The following is an 18,456-nucleotide window of genomic DNA, read 5'->3' as shown; positions in this document are numbered from 1 at the left end:
TAGGACCGAGTTTAGGAGGAACTTCTTCACCCAAAGGGTTGTGAATCTATGGAATTCCTTGCCCAGTGAGGAGTTGAGGCTCCTTCATTACATGTTTTTAAGGTAAAGATAGATCGTTTTTTGAAGAATAAAGGGATTAAGGGTTATGGTGTTCGGGCCGGAAAGTGGAGCTGAGTCCACAAAAGATCAGCCATGATCTCATTGAATGGCGGAGCAGGCTCGAGGGGCCAGATGGCCTACTCCTGCTCCTAGTTCTTATGTTCTTATGTTCTTATTCCCATCCTATTCATGTATTTGTCAAGATGCCCCTTAAATGTCACTATCGTCCCTGCTTCCACCACCTCCTCCGGCAGCAAGTTCCAGGCACCCACTACCCTCTGTGAAAAACTTGCCTCGTACATCTTCTCTAAACCTTGCCCCTCCCACCTTAAACCTATGCCCCCTAGTAATCGACCCCTCTACCCTGGGAAAAAGCCTCTGACTATCTACTCTGTCTATGCCCCTCATAATTTTGTAGACCTCTATCAGGTCACCCCTCAACCTCCGTCGTTCCAGTGAGAACAAAACGAGTTTATTCAACTACTCCTCATAGCTAATGCCCTCTGTAATAATCCACAGGAGGCAGAAGTCCCATCACCACACCAATATTTATTGCCAATAATTATATACAAGAGCAGCTCCAAACAGTGCTGCTAGCATTCCAGTCAACTTAAGACTAGATCATAAAGCCTACACAGGTGCTTATATGCGCCCCCTCAATGAGCTATCATTGAGGGAGCTCATACTCCAATTGGCCAACCAATAATGCTAATTGGAGGTCATTACACCCCTCCCCCCAAGGTCCGAGGAATTCCTGCCAGCTGGCATTCCTCTGAGATTCTTCCTGCTCCTCATCTCCGGGTCTGTCACCTCTATGTCGTCCGCCGGGTCGTTCTCCGACGTGGGCGGGGTGTACCTTATAGGTGCCTGTCTTTTTCTTGACGACCTCCTTGGAAGTTGTTCTTCCTCCTCCTCGGGGAGGGGTGTCGCGGCGGCCTCGTCGACCGTGTCCATCTCCGACTCTGACAACTGGATGACGGGGTCTGGAGAAATTGCTCGGGGCTGGGGTGTGGGTATCTTTTCTGTCTGGGCTATCCCAGCTTGAGGCGGTTCTGCTTCGCCTGCCTCCAGGTGTGGTTCCACTGCCCTTATTTGGTCTAGGTGTTTCTTCAGCACCTTACCTCCTATTGCAACCTCATAGGATATGGGCCCTGTTTGGGACTCTACCGTGTCTTTGACCCACGTTGGTCCATTCCCATAATTCTTGGCCCAAACCAGTGCCCCCACCTGGAAATGTCTCTGCTGCCGACTATTATCATGCCCCCTGCATTGGACCTCCACTTTTTCAACCTCGTTCGCAGCCGCCTTCCCATTAAGAGTTCAGCTGGCGGTATGCCCGTTGTGGAATGCGGTGTGGTCCTGTAATCAAACAGCCAACAGGAGAGCTTTGTGTCCATTGACGCTGCCGGCTGCTTCTTTAGTCCCGCTTTTAGTGTCTGGACCGCTCTCTCTGCCAGGCCGTTGGACGCTGGATGGCAAGGGGCCGTTTTGATGTGGCGGACTCCGTTTTCTTGTAGGAATTTTCCAAATTCCCCACTTGTGAATGCCGTTCCGTTGTCCGACACCAATACCTCCGGACGTCCATGTGTTGCAAACGAGGCCCTGAGCTTTGATTGTCGATGCTGTGCTTGCTGTGTTTACCCGGTGGACGTCCAACCATTTGGAGTGGGCGTCCACTATCACCACAAACATTGAACCCATGAAAGGGCCGGCGTGGTCAATATGCAGGCGGGTCCATGGTCTGCCTGGCCATTCCCACGGGTGCAATGGCGCAGCTGGTGGCACTCTTTGCCCCTGTTGGCACTCCTGGCACCAACGTAGCAAGGCTGCTATGTCTGTGTCCAATCCCGTGCCCTGTATTCCCGCTCTGCACTAGTTCCCGCTCTGCACCGAATTCCCGCTCTGCTCCAAGTCCCCAAAAGGGAGCCCTTTTCCAGTTTTAACTGCAGGTCGGCGTGGCTCATGTCTAGTTTCGTGAACAAAAGCCCACCTGCCAATTTGGCATATAGGTCGTCTATTTTCGGGTTTGGGTATTTGTCCAGCAGTGCGTATTTGTTTACTGTCTGTTTGAAATCTCCACAGAGACGTATCGAGCCGTCTGGCTTCAAAATTGGTGCCACCGGCGCTGCCCATTCCGAGAATTGTACTGGTCTGATAATGCCGTCGCGCCGTAACCTTTCTATTTCGTCATCTACTTTCTTCCTTAATGCAAAAGGTACCGGCCTGGCCTTACAAAATTTCGGAAGGGCTTCTGGGTCCACGTGCAAAGTTGCTTTGGCGCCTATGATTTCCCCCAAACCTTCCTGGAAGACCTCCGGGTATTTTTGGAGTACTCCACAACTGCCCGCTTCCACTCTGGAAAATTTTCATCCAATCTAATTTTAGGTCTTTCAGCCAGTTCCGTCCAATTAAGCTCGGTCCGGAGCCCTCTACTATCGTCAACGGTAATCTGAGCAATTGTTTCTCATATTCCACAGGTACATGAGTCGTGCCTAGAACTTCCAGGGGTTCCCCCATGTAGGTTTTAAGTTTCGTTGATGTTTTTGTTAGGGTTAGTGGCTGGAGTCCATCTTTGATTTTTTTTAATGCTGCCACTCCCATTACTGATACGGCCGCACCCGTGTCTATTTCCATGTAGGTTTTAAGTTTCGTTGATGTTTTTGTTAGGGTTAGAGGCAGGTCAAGAAATTTGTGACTGACTCTCTGCCTTCCCGCTTCGCTGTGTAGAATCTGTACCTACGCAAAATAAGGGGTGGTTTTGGGTCGTAGTGCTCTTTCATCAATTCCGTTAATTCTTGAAAAGAATTTGTGTCCAGCGCATCGGGATAAGTTAGACTACGTATAATGGCGAAAGCTGAGGGTCCGCACGCCGACAGCAGAATAACCCGTCTCCTTTTGTCCGTAATTATATCATTGGCCCGGAAGAAGTAACACATTCTCTCCACATACTGGGACCAGTCCTCAATAGTCGGGTCGAATGCCTCTAACCTCCCAAAAAACGGCATTTTTGAAATAGCAAGGCTTACCCTCCGAGTGCGGCAGCTGGTCTCCGCAAAGTTCTTTGTTTACCTCGTCGCCACGGTAATAATCCACAGGAGGCAGGAGGCAGGAGTCCCGTCACCACACCAATATTTATTGCCAATAATTATGTACAAGAGCAGCTCCAAACAGTGCTGCTTGCATTCCAGTCAATTTAAGACTGGATCACAAAGCCTACACATGTGCTTATATGGGCCCCCTCAATGAGCTATCATTGAGAGAGCTCATACTCCAATTGGCCAACCAATAATGCTAATTGGAGGTCATTGCACCCTCCATACCAGGCAACATCCTGGTTAATCTCTTCTGCGCCTTCTCTGAAGCCTCCACATCCTCCAGCCAGCCCAGCCCAGCCCCGCCTTTCCCTGTTGGCCCAATCCAACCCAGCCCTGCCCTGCCAGCCCAGCCCTGCCCTGCCCAGCTCGGCCCAACCCTGACCAGCCTGGCCCAGCCCAGCCCGGCCAAACCCTGACCAGCCCAGCCCTATCCGGCCCAACCCAGCCCAGCCTGGCCCAGCCAAGCTATGCCCGGCCCAGCCCAGCCCAGCCCTGCCTGGCCCAGCCCGGCCCGGCCAAGCCCTTCACTGCCCAGCCCAGCCTGGCCCAGCAGCCTCACAGGCTTCACTCAGCTGACTCCCTCCGACCTCCACGCTTGCCTTTTCATGGGGTACGTGGAACATTCCTTTTTCCAGGCCTACCCGGGTCCCCTCCCACAACTCCGCTACCGATACATTGATGACTATTTTGGTGCCGCTTCATGCTCTCGTCCAGACCTGGAAAAATTCATCAACTTTGCTTCCCGTTTCCACCCTTCCATCACTTTCACCTGGTCAATCTCAGACACATCCCTTCCCTGCCTTGATCTTTCTGTCTCCATTTCCGGCAATAGACGATCGACTAATATCCACTACAAGCCCACTGACCCCCATACTATCTGGACTACAGCTCTTCACACCCTACACCCTATAAAGACTCCATCCCTTTCTCTCAACTGCTTCACCTCCGTCGCATTTGTTCCGATGATGCCACTTTCCAAAGTGGTGCTTCAAAAATGTGTTCCTTCTTCCTCAACGGTGATTTCCCACCTACAGTTGTAGACAGGGCCCTCAACAGTGTGTAGTCCATCTCCCGCGTCACTGCCTTCGCCCCCTCCCCTCCCTCCCAGAACAAGGATAGAGTCCCCCTTGTTCTCACATTTCGTCCCACCAGCCTCCGTATGCTAAGCATAATCCTCTGCCATTTTCGCTAACTCCAGCGTGATGCCACCACCAAACACATCTTCCCTTCACTCCCTCTGTCAGCATTCCGCAGAGACCGTTCCCTCCGAGATAATCTAGTCCCACTCCTCCACCATACCCAGTACCTCTCCCATCACCCATGGCACCTTCCCATGTAATCACAGAAGGTGCAACACCTGCCCTTTTACCTCTTCCATGCTGAACATCCCAGGCCCAAAACACTCATTCCAGGTTAATTAGCATTTCACTTGCATCTCTTCCAATTTGGTCTATTGCATTCGCTGCTCCCAATGTGGTCTCTATATCGGAGAGACCAAATGCAGACTGGGTGATCGCTTTGCTGAGCATCTTCGGTCTGTGCGCATTCAGGACCCTGACCTTCCTGTTGCTTGCCATTTTAACAAAAGACCCTGCTCCCATGCCCACATGTCTGTTCTTGGCCTGCTGCAATGTTCCAGTGAAGCGCAACGCAAACTGGAGGAACAACATCTCAAAGAACAAAGAACAAAGAAAAGTACAGCACAGGAACAGGCCCTTCGGCCCTCCAAGCCCGTGCCGACCATGCTGCCCCTCTAAACTAAAATCTTCTACACTTCCTGGGTCCGTATCCCTTTAGTCCCATCCTATTCATGTATTTGTCAAGATACCCCTTAAATGTCACTATCGTCCCTGCTTTCACCACCTCCTCCGGCAGCGAGTTCCAGGCACCCACTACCCTCTGTGTGAAAAACTTGCCTCGTGCATGTTCTCTAAACCTTGCCCCTCCCACCTTAAACCTATGCCCCCTAGTAATTGACCCCTCTACCCTGGGGAAAAGCCTCAGACTATCCACTCTGTCTCTGCCCCACATAATTTTGTAGACCTCTATCAGGTCGCCCCTCAACCTCCTTCGTCCCAATGAGAACAAGCCGAGTTTTTTCAACCTCTCCTCATAGCTAATGCCCTCCATACCAGGCAACATCCTGGTAAATCTCTTCTTCACCCTCTCTAAAGCCTCCACATCCTTCTGGTAGTGTGGCGACCAGAATTGAACACTATACTCCAAGTGTGGCCTAACTAAGTTTCTATACAGCTGCAACATGACTTGCCAATTCTTATACTCAATGCCCCAGCCAATGAAGGCAATCATGCCGTATGCCTTCTTGACTACCGTCTCCAAATGTGTTGCCCCTTTCAGTGACCTGTGGACCTGTATACCTAGATCTCTCTGACTTTCAATACTCTTGAGGGTTCTACCATTCACTGTATATTCCCTACCTGTATTAGACCTTCCAGAATGCATTACCTCATATGTGTCCGGATTAAACTCCATCTGCCATCTCTCCGCCCAAGTCTCCAAACTATCTAAATCCTGCTGTATCCTCTGACAGTCCTCATCGCTATCCGCAATTCTATTAACCTTTGTGTCGTCTGCAAAATTACTAATCAGACCAGTTACATTTTCTTCCAAATCATTTATGTACACTACGAACAGCAAAGGTCCCAGCACTGATCCCTGCGGAACACCACTAGTCACAGCCCTCCAATTAGAAAAGCACCCTTCCATTGTTACTCTCTGCCTTCTATGACCTAGTTAGTTCTGTATCCATCTTGCCAGCTCACCCCTCATCCCGTGTGACTTCACCTTTTGTACCAGTCTTCCGGTTAGGCACGCTACAGCCTTCAGGTCTCAACATTGAATTCAACAACTTCAGATGATCAGTTCTACCCCACCTCGGCCCATTTGTTTTCATCCCATTTCATTTTAACTGTCTTTTACCATTTCTTTCTAAACCCCACCAATCTTATCCACCTTTTCTTACCCCTTCTCCCCTTTGCTTCCCCCTCTCCTCCCCCCACATCTCCATCTGTTACAGCTTACCCTCTGATGTTAGTTTCTCTGCTGTTGGCCTCTCACACATTTTGTTCTCTCTGGGGACTGCCATTAACACTCTTCCCCCTTAGTTGCTGTGGCCATTAGCACCACATTTCCCTGGGTTTCTGTGGCTGTGACTCATCTTTCATTCTCACTCCACAATACAAATATTCCCCACATTCTCTGTTAGCTTTGACAAAAGGCCATCTGGACTCAATATGTTTGCTCTTTTCTCTCCCTACAGATGCTGCCATGATGTGGAGATGCCGGCGTTGGGCTGGGGTGTGCAGAGTAAGAAGTCTGACACCAGATGCTGCCAGACCTGCTGAGATTTTCCAGCATTTTCTCTTTCCTTCCCTCCCTCCTCCACGGGTCCATCACCCTAGCCCCGCCCCTCATCCTGGCCACGCCCTTCGACCTAGCCCCGCCCCTCATCCTGGCCACGTCCTTCGACCTAGCCCCGCCCCTCATCCTGGCCACGCCCTTCGATCTAGCCCCGCCCCTCATCCTGGCCCCGCCCCTCAATTTAGCCCCGCCCCTCAATTTAGCCCCGCCCACCGCACTTCCCGCCTATGTCCTATTGGTGGATTTGTCTCTGACCCGGACGTGGATAACCTGCAGTTCATTTCCAATCCCGCGGCTCTTAAAAAAATGGCGGCCCTGGCGGCAAAGAGCAACTGAGAGCGGGAGAGAGACCGAGACCGAGACACCGGGAGGGAGAACCGGGACACCGGGAGGGAGAACCGGAACCGGGAGTGAGAGACCGGGACACCGGGAGTGAGAGACCGGGACACCGGGAGTGAGAGACCGGGACACCGGGAGTGAGAGACCGGGACACCGGGAGGGAGACACCGGGACACCGGGAGGGAGACACCGGGACCGGGAGGGAGAGACCGGGACCGGGAGGGAGAGACCGGGACACCGGGAGTGAGAGACCGGGACACCGGGAGGGAGACACCGGGACCGGGAGGGAGAGACCGGGACCGGGAGTGAGAGACCGGGACCGGGAGGGAGAGACCGGGACACCGGGAGTGAGAGACCGGGACACCGGGAGGGAGACACCGGGACCGGGAGGGAGACACCGGGGTAGCGAGCGGTCCCGGGGCAATGGCGAGTGTGGATCACAAGTCCCCGAATCTGCTGCTGCAAAGCCTCTGCTGCCGGATCCTGGGCCGCAGTGAGGGTGAGTGAGAGCGGGGCGGGGCGGGGGGCCGGGGGAGCCGGAGCGGGGATCCGTGTGAGAGCGCGGGCGGGCGGAGCCGGGACAGGGGCCGGGGCCGCGGTGAGTGAGAGCGGGGGGGCCGGGGGCCCGTATGAGAGAGGGAGAGGGGAGCGGGGGCGGCAGGGCCGGGGGAGCCGGAGCGGGGCCGGGGGGGCCCGTGTGAGAGAGGGGGGGCGGCGCTGATTGTCGGGAATCGCAGCTGTGACATGATCTCTGAGCAAAGATGAACAAAATCAGCCTCAATGCCAAAACCGGGATAACAGGAGCGGGAAGAGGCCATTCAGCCCTTCGAGCCCGCCTCGCCATTCATTATGATCCTGGCTGATCATCTAACTCGATAACTGCCCCCCCCCCCCCCCCATGTCCTTTGATCCCTTTCCCCCAGCGCTATATCGAACTGCTTCTTGAAAACGCACCAGGCGGGATCCTGTGTCCCACCAACTCCATTTTCCAGCCCCCCCCCCCCCCCCCCCCAGTGGGATTCTCTGTCCCCACAGCCACACAATGGGGTTTCCCCTTGTAGCCATGCCGTGGAAACAGCCTGCAACCAGCCTGCAAAGCTGCTGGCGAACCGAAAGAACCAGCTGACCGAAAATCCCGCAGACAATATTTTGGCCTGCACGACTTTCTGTGGTAACAAATTCCACAGGCCCGCACTACTCTCTGGCTAAATAAATTTCTCCTCATCTCACTCTTAAATGGTCTACCCGGTATCCTCAGACTGCATGACCCCTAGTTCTAGACACATCCACCATCAGTCACATCCTTCTTGCATCTAATTTTTAGCTTTCCTTGGTCCTGAAAATCTGACACTCAGCATTCTGGAGTAACATCTCCCAGGATTATCTGACTCACTCACTTTGCATGCTCTGTGTTTTTATGTTGGTATCAGAGAGCTCAGGAGGCGTCACATCATTCGTGACCCTCAATGACACTTGCAGGAATGTCTGTCCCCACAACTATGGAATCTCTTATACCGAATGCATTTGTACTCTTTATTCCCTCCTGTCGAGTAAGCCTGCTTGGTCCTCATGATCTCATTCTAATCAGGTTCACAGGAGGAGAGGGCAATGTGCATATCAGGTGCAAAAAGTTCAGCTAGTTCCTTTTCATTGTCTTGATCTTTGTGAGAACAGAAAATCCAACTTTGCATATGTAGGTCAGTGAGAAGAGATGTTACTCCAGGATGCTGACAATCTCATGGACTTTTGGCAATGTGCTGTAACTGGGCAGGTACACAGCTATGTCTTTTCATTTGGAGTCAGCTGTAAGTTAACAACTGACTCTGGAGTCTCATGATCCTGGGCCAGTTGCTGGGATATCAGTCAGAAACCCCAATATTTAATTGTAAAACTGTGAGGAAAGGATAATTTGCCAGGAGTGCTTCCATGCTCAAATAGGATATGGTATATTAAAATAAACTAAAGAAAATCATAGAATTTACAGTGCAGAAGGAGGCCATTTGGCTCATCGAGTCTACACTGGCCCTTGGAAAGAGCACCCTACCTCAGCCAACATCTCCACCCTATCCTCGTGACCCAACCAAACCATTTTTCTGGACACTAAGGGCAATTTAGAATGGTCAATCTACTTAACCTGCACATCTTTGCACTGCAGGAGCACCCGGTGGAAACCCACGCAGACACGGGAAGAACGTGCAGACTCTGGACAGATAGTGACCCAAGTAGGAATCGAACCTGGCACCCTGGCGCTATGAAGCAACAGTGCTAACCACTGCTGCCGTGCCGCCCAAATGTCTTACAATTACCAGTTAAACAATACTTAACAATGACAATGAAATGCTCCTAACTGCTATTTTTTATCTCCACTGGAGCAAAACCCATCCAAGGTCAAAATCCACATTTAAATACAGTTGGCCAACCTAGGAATACTTGCTGTAAAGAGATGTCTTGGGTAAACCACTTTGAGAAAGAGATCCTTGAGGAAACCAGCTTGCGGATTCTCGCCTGTGTCATCCAATTTTCAACCTGTCAGCCTTTTCAGAAACTGCTTTTCCATGAACCTTTCCCTGCCCCTTCCATGAACTGCATCATCTTACTATGGCCAAACACACTGTCTCTAATTATCTACTCCCCAAGGAACCTTCTTCATGTAAACAAAATTCCATTAGCCTAAATTTTTACAATGCTTTAATTATCCTTTATAACCAAAGTGTCTGACTTTTAAAACAGAACTTGTAAAAACATGACTGTAGCAGTCTCACACTAGCCCAGGCTTTTAACCCTTACTGCTGTCTTTTGGATGAAATGTTAAACTGAGGCCTCCTCTGCCTTCTCAGATGTAATAGGTCTCATGGCAATATTCAAAAAGAAAAGCAGAGTTCTTCTCCATCTTCTCCATCTTCTCCATCTTCTCCATCTTCTCCATCGTCTCCATCGTCTCCATCGTCTCCATCGTCTCCATCGTCTCCATCGTCTCCATCGTCTCCATCGTCTCCATCGTCTCCATCGTCTCCATCTTCTCCATCTTCTCCATCTTCTCCATGTCAATATTTATTCATTAACCAATATTTGGCCATTAGCTCATTCCCCATCACGGTTTGTGGGACATGATTGTGTGAGAATTGCATTTTTAAAAGAGTCCTTTCAGAAAGTAACGAAGTGTAACAAAATATGTGAGGTTTGTGTGGATTTTTAAAAAGTGTTTGCTAAGGTGCTGTGTCTGAAGCTCCTGAATGAAATGCAGTTGCTTGAAATCCAAAGGGAATGGTCATTATTGATATGAACTTGATTCAAGAACCTAAAGCAGGGAATGAGTTCACTGATATTGTCTGGACGGTTGGAAAGAATGCTGATCTTCCACGGGTCGGTTATGGGACTGTTGCTCTGAAAAATAAATAATGTAACAGAAAAGAGAAAATTTGCAGACAAACAAAGTTCCCTGTGAATGAATGAAAGCATTTGCAAACAGATATATAGTAGAATGGACAGGTTGAGGGAGATCACATTTCTTGTGGAGAAATGTGACAATTTTTTTCATATGATAAGGAGAGGATATACAGTGACATTTCCAATGGAAATGACAGTATCTGAAAGTGTTGATCATTCGGAAAGAGTCTATGCACAAAACTTCTTTCGTTTAATTATCTGAATGCCCATTTTCAGCATATTATGTTGTTTATTAACACTTCTAAAACAATAATGGTGCAAAAAAATATACGATGTAGTCATTTGTGTAAGGCTCGGTGTGAAGTGTGATGGCCAGGAAATAGATTGTGCAATGTCCTGGATTACAGAGGGCCAGGTCACTTGAAATTGGAAAAATTTGTCTATATTGTCATTTTTATGATTAAGTTGTAGTTTGTCTTACTTTCCCATCACATACGTGGACCTGAATTTCCTTTGCCATGTGCAATTGTGTTTTACAGCTGATGTGGCTCAACAATTCCAGTATGCTGTGAGAGTTATTGGAAGTAATTTTGCCCCCACTGTGGAAAGGGATGAATTTCTTGTCGCTGAAAAGATCAAGAAAGAAAGTAAGTTAAATTATTGATTTGATTAAAGAAGACATGAAAAGGTTCTGCATCAAAGTGTGTCAAGGCCACTTGAAATCTGAACTTCTTTTATATTGTTACATTGTTTTTATGGCTAAGTTGCAGTTTGATTAAATTTGGACCTGTGGATGTGAATTGTCTTCACCTGGTGTAATTTACTGATTAAAATTATCCTTGAATCCCTCTATCATTGCAATAAAACTACTGAAAGGTTTCCTTCTTAAAAAGTCCACGTGTCATGTTAGTTTTCATCCACATTCCTTGAACTGATTATAATGAATATAAGGCTGTTGCTGAGCTTATTTAGCAAGTATTACTTAAAAGCTCTGTGGAAGAATAAATTCTTGTTTGAAGGCGAGTACAGCGGGGTAGGTTCCACTTTGTTTATTTTAGGTAGGCATGGGGGAAAAGGAAACCTCTCAGTTCCTAGTGTAAATCATTTTGTTGAAAGGAAAAAAAATAGATCCAGCAAAGTTTTACCCCGTCAATACTTTTGCTGTGGTGAAATACCTGGAAGAAGTAGAAATATTTGCACGAGGTTTCAACAAACTTTTCTCACTTATTTAACAGGGAGAGATGGATGCTTTCGTATAAACCATTGTGCTGGAAACACTCAGCAGGCCAGGCAGCATCTGTGGAGAGAGAAATAAGGTTTATGAAATAGAACTGATTAGAGGTTATTGACCTGAAACACTAACTTTGTTTTTCTCTCCTTACGTGTGCTGCTTGACTTGCTGAGTATTGGCAGCATTTTCTGTTTATATTTCCGATTTCAAACATCCGTAGTATTTTGGCTTTAGTAACATACTGCTTTTGATAACAAAATTATTGCCTTGTATTATATATATTCCAGATGTACTTCAGGGCAGTCATTTCCTCTGTTAGGTGCTAAACTAAAAATTATTCTGTACAGTAGCTGACCTTTCATGTTGTAAAGCATACTTTATATGTGATCTGCCACACCGTCTTTATCATGTGAAAATCTGTAAGTATGTTGTCGACTATTGGTGCAGTTCAGTTATGTTGTAGGGTGTGGCTTTTCATGCTGTGATTTAAGGCCCATCCAGCCATTATCTTCACACCAATAAAATGATCCTTGTTTATTTTCATTCTCACAAAAGATTACCATGAAAAATGTCCTTTTAAAAAGCTGGGTACAAGAATTAATGATTTGAGTATTGCTGTAAAAAGGGACATGTCGTCTCAGCTTTTTGTCTTGCACAAAACAGATCAGATCACAAGATTGCCAACAGTAAAAGGCACAACAGTTTATACTGCCGGAGAAGAGAGTGGTGATTATTTGGCAAATGGACTTTGGTAGAGGCATTGCTGTGGCGAATGTAGCAGAGAATATTTAACTGCCAAGCTATTGTTCAACCAGGTTGGGCAACTCTGGCTGTGGCATGGCCATGGGGAATAAACCAGGGAATGGGTATCCCCAAACTTTTATTGAAAAAAGCGTAATGCGTGGACATGTTGCTTCTGGCTACAAAGGACAGGATCCTGTGTGGATATATGTCGCTTTTCGTATGTGTAAGTAAGTCACGCTGCAAACCTGACTGATAATCTTAAATAGCTTCTCAGTGTAATTCTTAACCCACTAAGGATTGTTTAGTAAATGTTTGTCCAATCACTGAAATCAGATGTAATGTTGGACAGTGTTTTGAGCTTAACCAGCACAAGCTGATTGGGTCTGTACTTTACTGGCAAGTATATAGGCCGTACAAACCAACGACAAGTTTGTTGTATCAAACAGCATAGGCCTTCAGTTGTTCATAACAGACAAAGTACTGACTAGCCAGCCCAGCGAAACAAAAGTCGGGGGATAGCATTCCCTGTTCATTCCCCATGCTGTGACCAATCAGAGTCCACTTGTCAACCAATCAGTGTTCTTTCAACATGCAGTGTAATTTGTTGTTCCCTCTGCTGTTGGTAATCTTGCAATTTGTCCGAGGGGGCATGTTTGCTAGTGCTGTCGGGGAGGGTTTCTCTCCATTCTTTTTTTTTTTTAAATAATTTTTATTCAAGTTTTTCAATAACAAATTTTCTCCCCACAATTTAAAACAAACATGGCGTGTTTCCACACCAACACAAGAAAAGAACTCACCCCCCCCAAAATAAATAATAACATAAAACCAACAGCAATACAAGAAGAAAACAACAACATAGCAAACCCACCGCCGCAAAAACAAACCCCCAAACCCCCCCCCCCCCCAAAGTTGCTGCTGAGACCGACCACTCTCTACCCCTTCGCCAGGAAGTCGAGAAAGGGCTGCCACCGCCGAAAGAACCCCTGTACCGACCCCCTCAGGGCAAACTTCATCCTCTCCAACTTGATGAACCCAGACATGTCTTTGATCCAGGCCTCCGAACTCGGGGGCCGCGTATCTCTCCACTGTAACAGAATCCTGCGCCGGGCTACTAGAGATGCAAAGGCCAGAATGCCGGCCTCTCTCGCCTCCTGCACTCCCGTCTCCGAAGCTACCCCAAAGATCGCGAGCCCCCAGCCCGGCTTGACCCTAGACCTGACCACTTCCGACAAAGTCCCCGCCACCCCCTTCCAAGACCTCTCCAAGGCCGGACACGCCCAGAACATATGGGTGTGGTTCGCCGGGCCTCCCAAACACCTCCCGCACCTGTCTTCCCCTCCGAAGAACCGGCTCACCCTTGCCCCTGTCATGTGCACCCTGTGCACCACCTTCAGCTGAATTAGGCAGAGCCGTGCGCAAGAAGAGGAGGAATTCGCCCTCTCCAGGGCGTCCGACCACGTTCCATCTTCAATCTCTTCCCCTAGCTCTTCCTCCCACTTCGCTTTGAGCTCTTCTACTGAGGCCTTCTCCTCCTCCTGCATCAGCTGGTAAATAGCCGAGATCTTTCCTTCACCGACCCACGTCCCCGAAAGCACCCTATCTTGCACCCCCCCCTTGGCGGCAGCCGCGGAAACTCCGCCACCTGCCTCTTAACAAATGCCCTGACCTGCATATACCTAAAAGCGTTCCCAGGGGGGAGGTTCCACTTCCCCACCAGCTCCTCCAGAGTCGCGAACTTCCCATCCAGGAAGACGTCCCCAAACTGTCTGATGCCTGCCCTGTGCCAACTCCCAAATCTCCCACCCGTTCTCCCTGGCTCAAAACAGTGATTGCCTCGTATCGGGGCCTAAACTGAGGCCTTCACTTCCCCCCTATGCCGCCTCCACTGTCCCCAGATTTTAAGGGACGCAACCACCACCGGACTCGTGGAGTACTTTGCCGTGGGGCGTGGAAGTGGGGCCGTCACCAAAGCCTCCAGACTCTTACCCGCACAGGACGCCACCTCCAATCTCTTCCATGCGTCACCCTCCCCTTCCATCACCCACCTGTGAATCATCGCCACGTTCGCCGCCCAGTAATATCCACACAGGTTGGGCAGCGCCAGGCCCCCTACCTCCCTTTTTCGCTCCAAAAATACCCTCCTTACTCTCGGGGCCTTCCGCGCCCACACGAACGCCCAGAATCGACTTATTCACCCTTCTGAAAAAAGCCTTTGGGATCAATATGGGGAGGCACTGGAAAAGAAACAAAAACCTCGGGACCACCGTCATCTTAATCGACTGGACCCTGCACGCCAACTAAAGCGGTAGCGCGTCCCACCTCCTAAACTCCTCCCCCATCTGCCCCACCAACCTCGAAAAGTTAAGCCTATGCATGGCCCCCCAGGTCCTATCCACCTGGGCCCCAAGATACCTAAAGCTCCTCTCAGCCCTCTTCAACGGGAGTTCACCTATCTCCCTCTCCTGATCCCCCAGGTGCAGGACAAACAGCTCACTTTTCCCCACATTGAACTTATAGCCCGAAAAGTCCCCAAACTCCTCAAGTATCTTCAGCACCTCTGGCATCCCCTCAGCCGGATCCGCGACATACAACAGCAGATCATCTGCATACAGCGACAACCGGCGCTCTCTTCTCTCTCTCTCTCTCTCTCTCTCTCCACCCCCCCCCCCCCCTCCCCCTCCCCCCACAATTCCCCTCCACATCTTCGAGTCCCTCAGCGCCATGGCCAGGGGCTCAATCGCTAATGCGAAGAGCAGGGTAGACGAGGGGCACCCCTGCCTCGCACCCCTGGAAAGCCGAAGGTCCGCCGACCTCCTCCCATTCGTCACCACACTCGCCACCGGGGAGCTGTACAGCAACCTCACCCAGCTGATGAACCCCTCACCAAACCCAAAACTCCGCAACACCTCCCACAGGTAACTCCACTCCACCCTATCAAAAGCCTTCTCCGCATCCATGGATGCCACTATTTCTGACTCCCCAGCCGCTGGCGCCATCATCATGACATTAAGGAGCCACTGCACGTTGGCATTCAGTTGTCTCCCCTTTACAAACCCCGTTTGATCCTCATGAATCACCGTCGGGACCACATCCTCCACCCTCCTGGACAGCACCTTTGCCAACAACTTGACATCTACATTAAGGAGCGAGATCAGCCTGTAAGACCCACACTGAAGGGGGTCCTTGTCCCGCTTCAGGAGCAAAGAGATAATTGCCCTGGACATCGTTGGGGCAGAGCCCCCTCCTCCCTAGCCTCATTCAGGGTCCTCACAAGCAGAGGGCCCAGCAAATCTGAAAATGTCTTGTAAAATTCCACTGGGAACACGTCAGGCCCCGGCGCTTTCCCTGTCTGCACACTTCCCAACGCCTCCACCAGCTCCTCCAACTCGATTGGGGCCCCCAAACCCTCCACCCGCTCGTTCCCTACTCTTGGGAACTCCAGCCTATCCAAAAAGCTGTCCATCCCACCTGCTTCCCTGGGGGGCACTGCCCGGTACAGCCCATCGTAAAAGGATCTGAACACCACATTGATGTCCTTTCCACCCCGCACCATGTTCCCTCCTGCATCCGTGGCTCCCCCAATTTCTCTAGCTGCCTCCCGCTTCCGGAGCTGGTGAGCCAACATCCGACTTGCCTTCTCCCCGTACTTATATACCGCCCCCTGCGCCCCCCTCCACTGCGCCTCCGCCTTCCGGGTGGTTAAAATGTCACATTCCGCTTGGAGATTGCGCCGCTTCCTCAAAAGCCCCTCCTCCGGGGTGTCTGCATATCTCCTATCTACCCTTACCATTTCCTCCACCAGCCTCTCCCTCTCGACCCTCTCCCTGTGCGCCCGAATAGATATCAGCTCCCCTCTGACTACTGCCTTTAGCGCTTCCCAAACCACCCCAACTTGCACCTCCCCGTTGGTTTCTAGATACCCCTCTAAGCCCCTACGGATCCGCCCGCACACTTCCTCCTCTGCCAAAAGCCCCACATCCAGCCTCCACAGCGGGCGCTGATCCTTCCCCTCCCCCAGCTCCAGATCCACTAAATGTGGGGCATGATCAGAAATGGCTATCGCCGAATACTCCGCCCCCACTACTCTCTGGATTAGCGCCCTGCTAAACACAAAAAAATCAATCCGGGAGTACGCCTTATGAACATGGGAGAAAAAGGAGAACTCCCTACCCCCCCGGTTCCAAAAACCTCCAAGGGTCCACCCCCCCCCCCCCCCCCCCATCTGATCCATGAACCCCCTCAGCACCGAGGCCGCTGCCGGCCTCCTGCCCGTCCTAGACTTCGAGCGATCCAGCACCGTGTTAAAGTCCCCACCCAGGATCAATCCCCCTGTCTCCAGGTCCGGGATCAGGCCCAGCATACGCTGCATGAAGCCCGCATCATCCCAGTTGGGGGCATAAACATTAACCAAGACCACCCGCTCCCCCTGAAGTCTCCCACTCACCATCACATATCGACCTGCACTATCCGCCACCGCTTTGGACGCGACGAACGACAGGCTCTTACCGACCAAAATTACCACCCCACGGTTCTTCGCATCAGGCCCCGAGTGAAACACCTGTCCCACCCAACTTTTTCTTAGCCTCACCTGATCCGTAACCCTGAGGTGCGTCTCCTGGAGCATAGCCACATCCGCTCCCAACCCCCTCAAGTAAGCCAAGACCCGGGATCACTTCACCGGACCATTCAACCCCCTCACGTTCCATGTGACCAGCCGAACCCTGGGGGCCACCCCCCTCGCCCTATGCCGATCAGCCATAGCTCTTCCTCAACCCGCCACGCACCCAGGGAACCCCCCCAAGCCCACTCCCCACGGTGGCAGACCCCCCTCACAACCCCCCCCCCCCTTCACCATCCATTCCCTCACAGTCCCTGCAGCAACAACCCGGTACCCCCCCCCCCCCCCCCTCCTCCCCCAAGCTAGGACCCCCCTAGCTGCATTACCCCTAACATTGTGCTTCCGTGAGGCAGCTGACTTCTGCTGACCCAGGCTACTCCCGCCATAACCACGACCCCCCCCCCCACCACCACCAGACGCAACACAGCCACCAATCCCTCCCTACCAGCGCCGGCCCCGCCCCCAATTCCTCCGGCGCGGGAAGAAAGCCCGCGCTTCCAACCCGAGCTCCGCTCCTCAACCCAACACACGGGAAAAAGACGGACACATGACCCATCGGGACCCCAAACTACTCCTCAACCCACCAGTGGACAAAACAAAAAAAAACACCACAGTAAATAAACAACAGCCCAGATAACAACCCTGAAAAAACCAAAATAGCGAAAACGAACAGGCAACATCAATCAGCAAACACAGCCACTATAAATGACAGGATACCCAGGAGGGCAAAGCCTCCAAACAAAGTACATTTTTCCCCAGCTCCTCAGTTTGAGTCCAAGTTCTCTGCCTGGACAAAAGCCCAGGCCTCCTCCGGAGAGTCAAAATAGAGCTGGCGGTCCTTGTAAGTGACCCAGAGGCGAGCCGGCTGTAGAAGGCCAAACTTCACCCCCGTCCTATGAAGCACTCCGTTCGCTCGATTGAAGCCAGCCCTTCTCTTCGCCACCTCCGCGCTCCAGTCCTGATAAATCCTAACGTCCGTGTTCTCCCACCTGCTACTCCTCTCCTTCGCCCATCTCAACACGCACTCCCGGTCGACCAAGCGGTGAAAACGGACCAGAGCCTTCCAGCCCCTCCGAGAGGCCCAAAATGCGCCGATTCTTCCGGCAGGAGCGGTTCTAGATCTCCTCCATCCTCGCCTGCCATATCTTGTGCAGCGCCTCGTGCGACTCCACTTTCACTGCCAGGCCCAAAAGCTCATCCTCGTTGTCCGAAGCCTTTCGCTGCAGCTCCCAAATCTCCACGGCCTGGGCCGTCTGAGTCGCCACCAGCTTGTCCAGCGAGGCCTTAAACGGCTCCAATATCTCAGCTTTGAGCTCCTTCAAGGAGCGCTGAAGCAGCTCCTGCTGCTCCCGCGCCCACTGCTGCCACGCTGCTGCTGCTTCCCTGCCTGCCGCCATCTTGCTTTTTCTGCCTCTCCCCTTCCTCTGCTGTAAAGCCGACTTTTGGATCGCTCCACTGCGAGTCCAGTCCATCCACCAGCCGCTGGGCACTATGGCTGTGTTTCCTTCTGGGGAAAAGTCAAAATAGCGCCGTTGCAGGCTCTTAAAAGAGCCCGAAAGTCC

General features: G+C 51.1%; 1 protein-coding gene across 2 annotated transcripts in view; it reads left to right on the top strand.

The window, feature by feature from the left end:
- Nucleotides 1-6,854: 6,854 nt before the first annotated feature.
- tubgcp3 (tubulin, gamma complex associated protein 3) overlaps nt 6,855-18,456 on the top strand; it is a 136,075-nt gene continuing 124,473 nt past the window's right edge. Inside the window, exons 1-3 of one of the 2 annotated variants that reach the window (XM_038818023.1) lie at nt 6,855-7,022; nt 7,297-7,413; nt 10,841-10,948. In XM_038818023.1, the coding sequence (XP_038673951.1) occupies nt 7,338-7,413; nt 10,841-10,948 (184 nt within the window). In that variant the 5' untranslated portion in view covers nt 6,855-7,022; nt 7,297-7,337. Of the gene's footprint in view, nt 7,023-7,227; nt 7,414-10,840; nt 10,949-18,456 lie in introns of those variants that run through there. The other variant, XM_038818024.1, reaches the window with a different exon arrangement.

This window comes from Scyliorhinus canicula, chromosome 14, assembly GCF_902713615.1.
Source record: "Scyliorhinus canicula chromosome 14, sScyCan1.1, whole genome shotgun sequence".
Classification (NCBI taxonomy): domain Eukaryota; kingdom Metazoa; phylum Chordata; class Chondrichthyes; order Carcharhiniformes; family Scyliorhinidae; genus Scyliorhinus; species Scyliorhinus canicula.
Note: the sequence above shows the minus strand (reverse complement) of the source record. Positions and strands in the feature narration are given on the sequence as shown.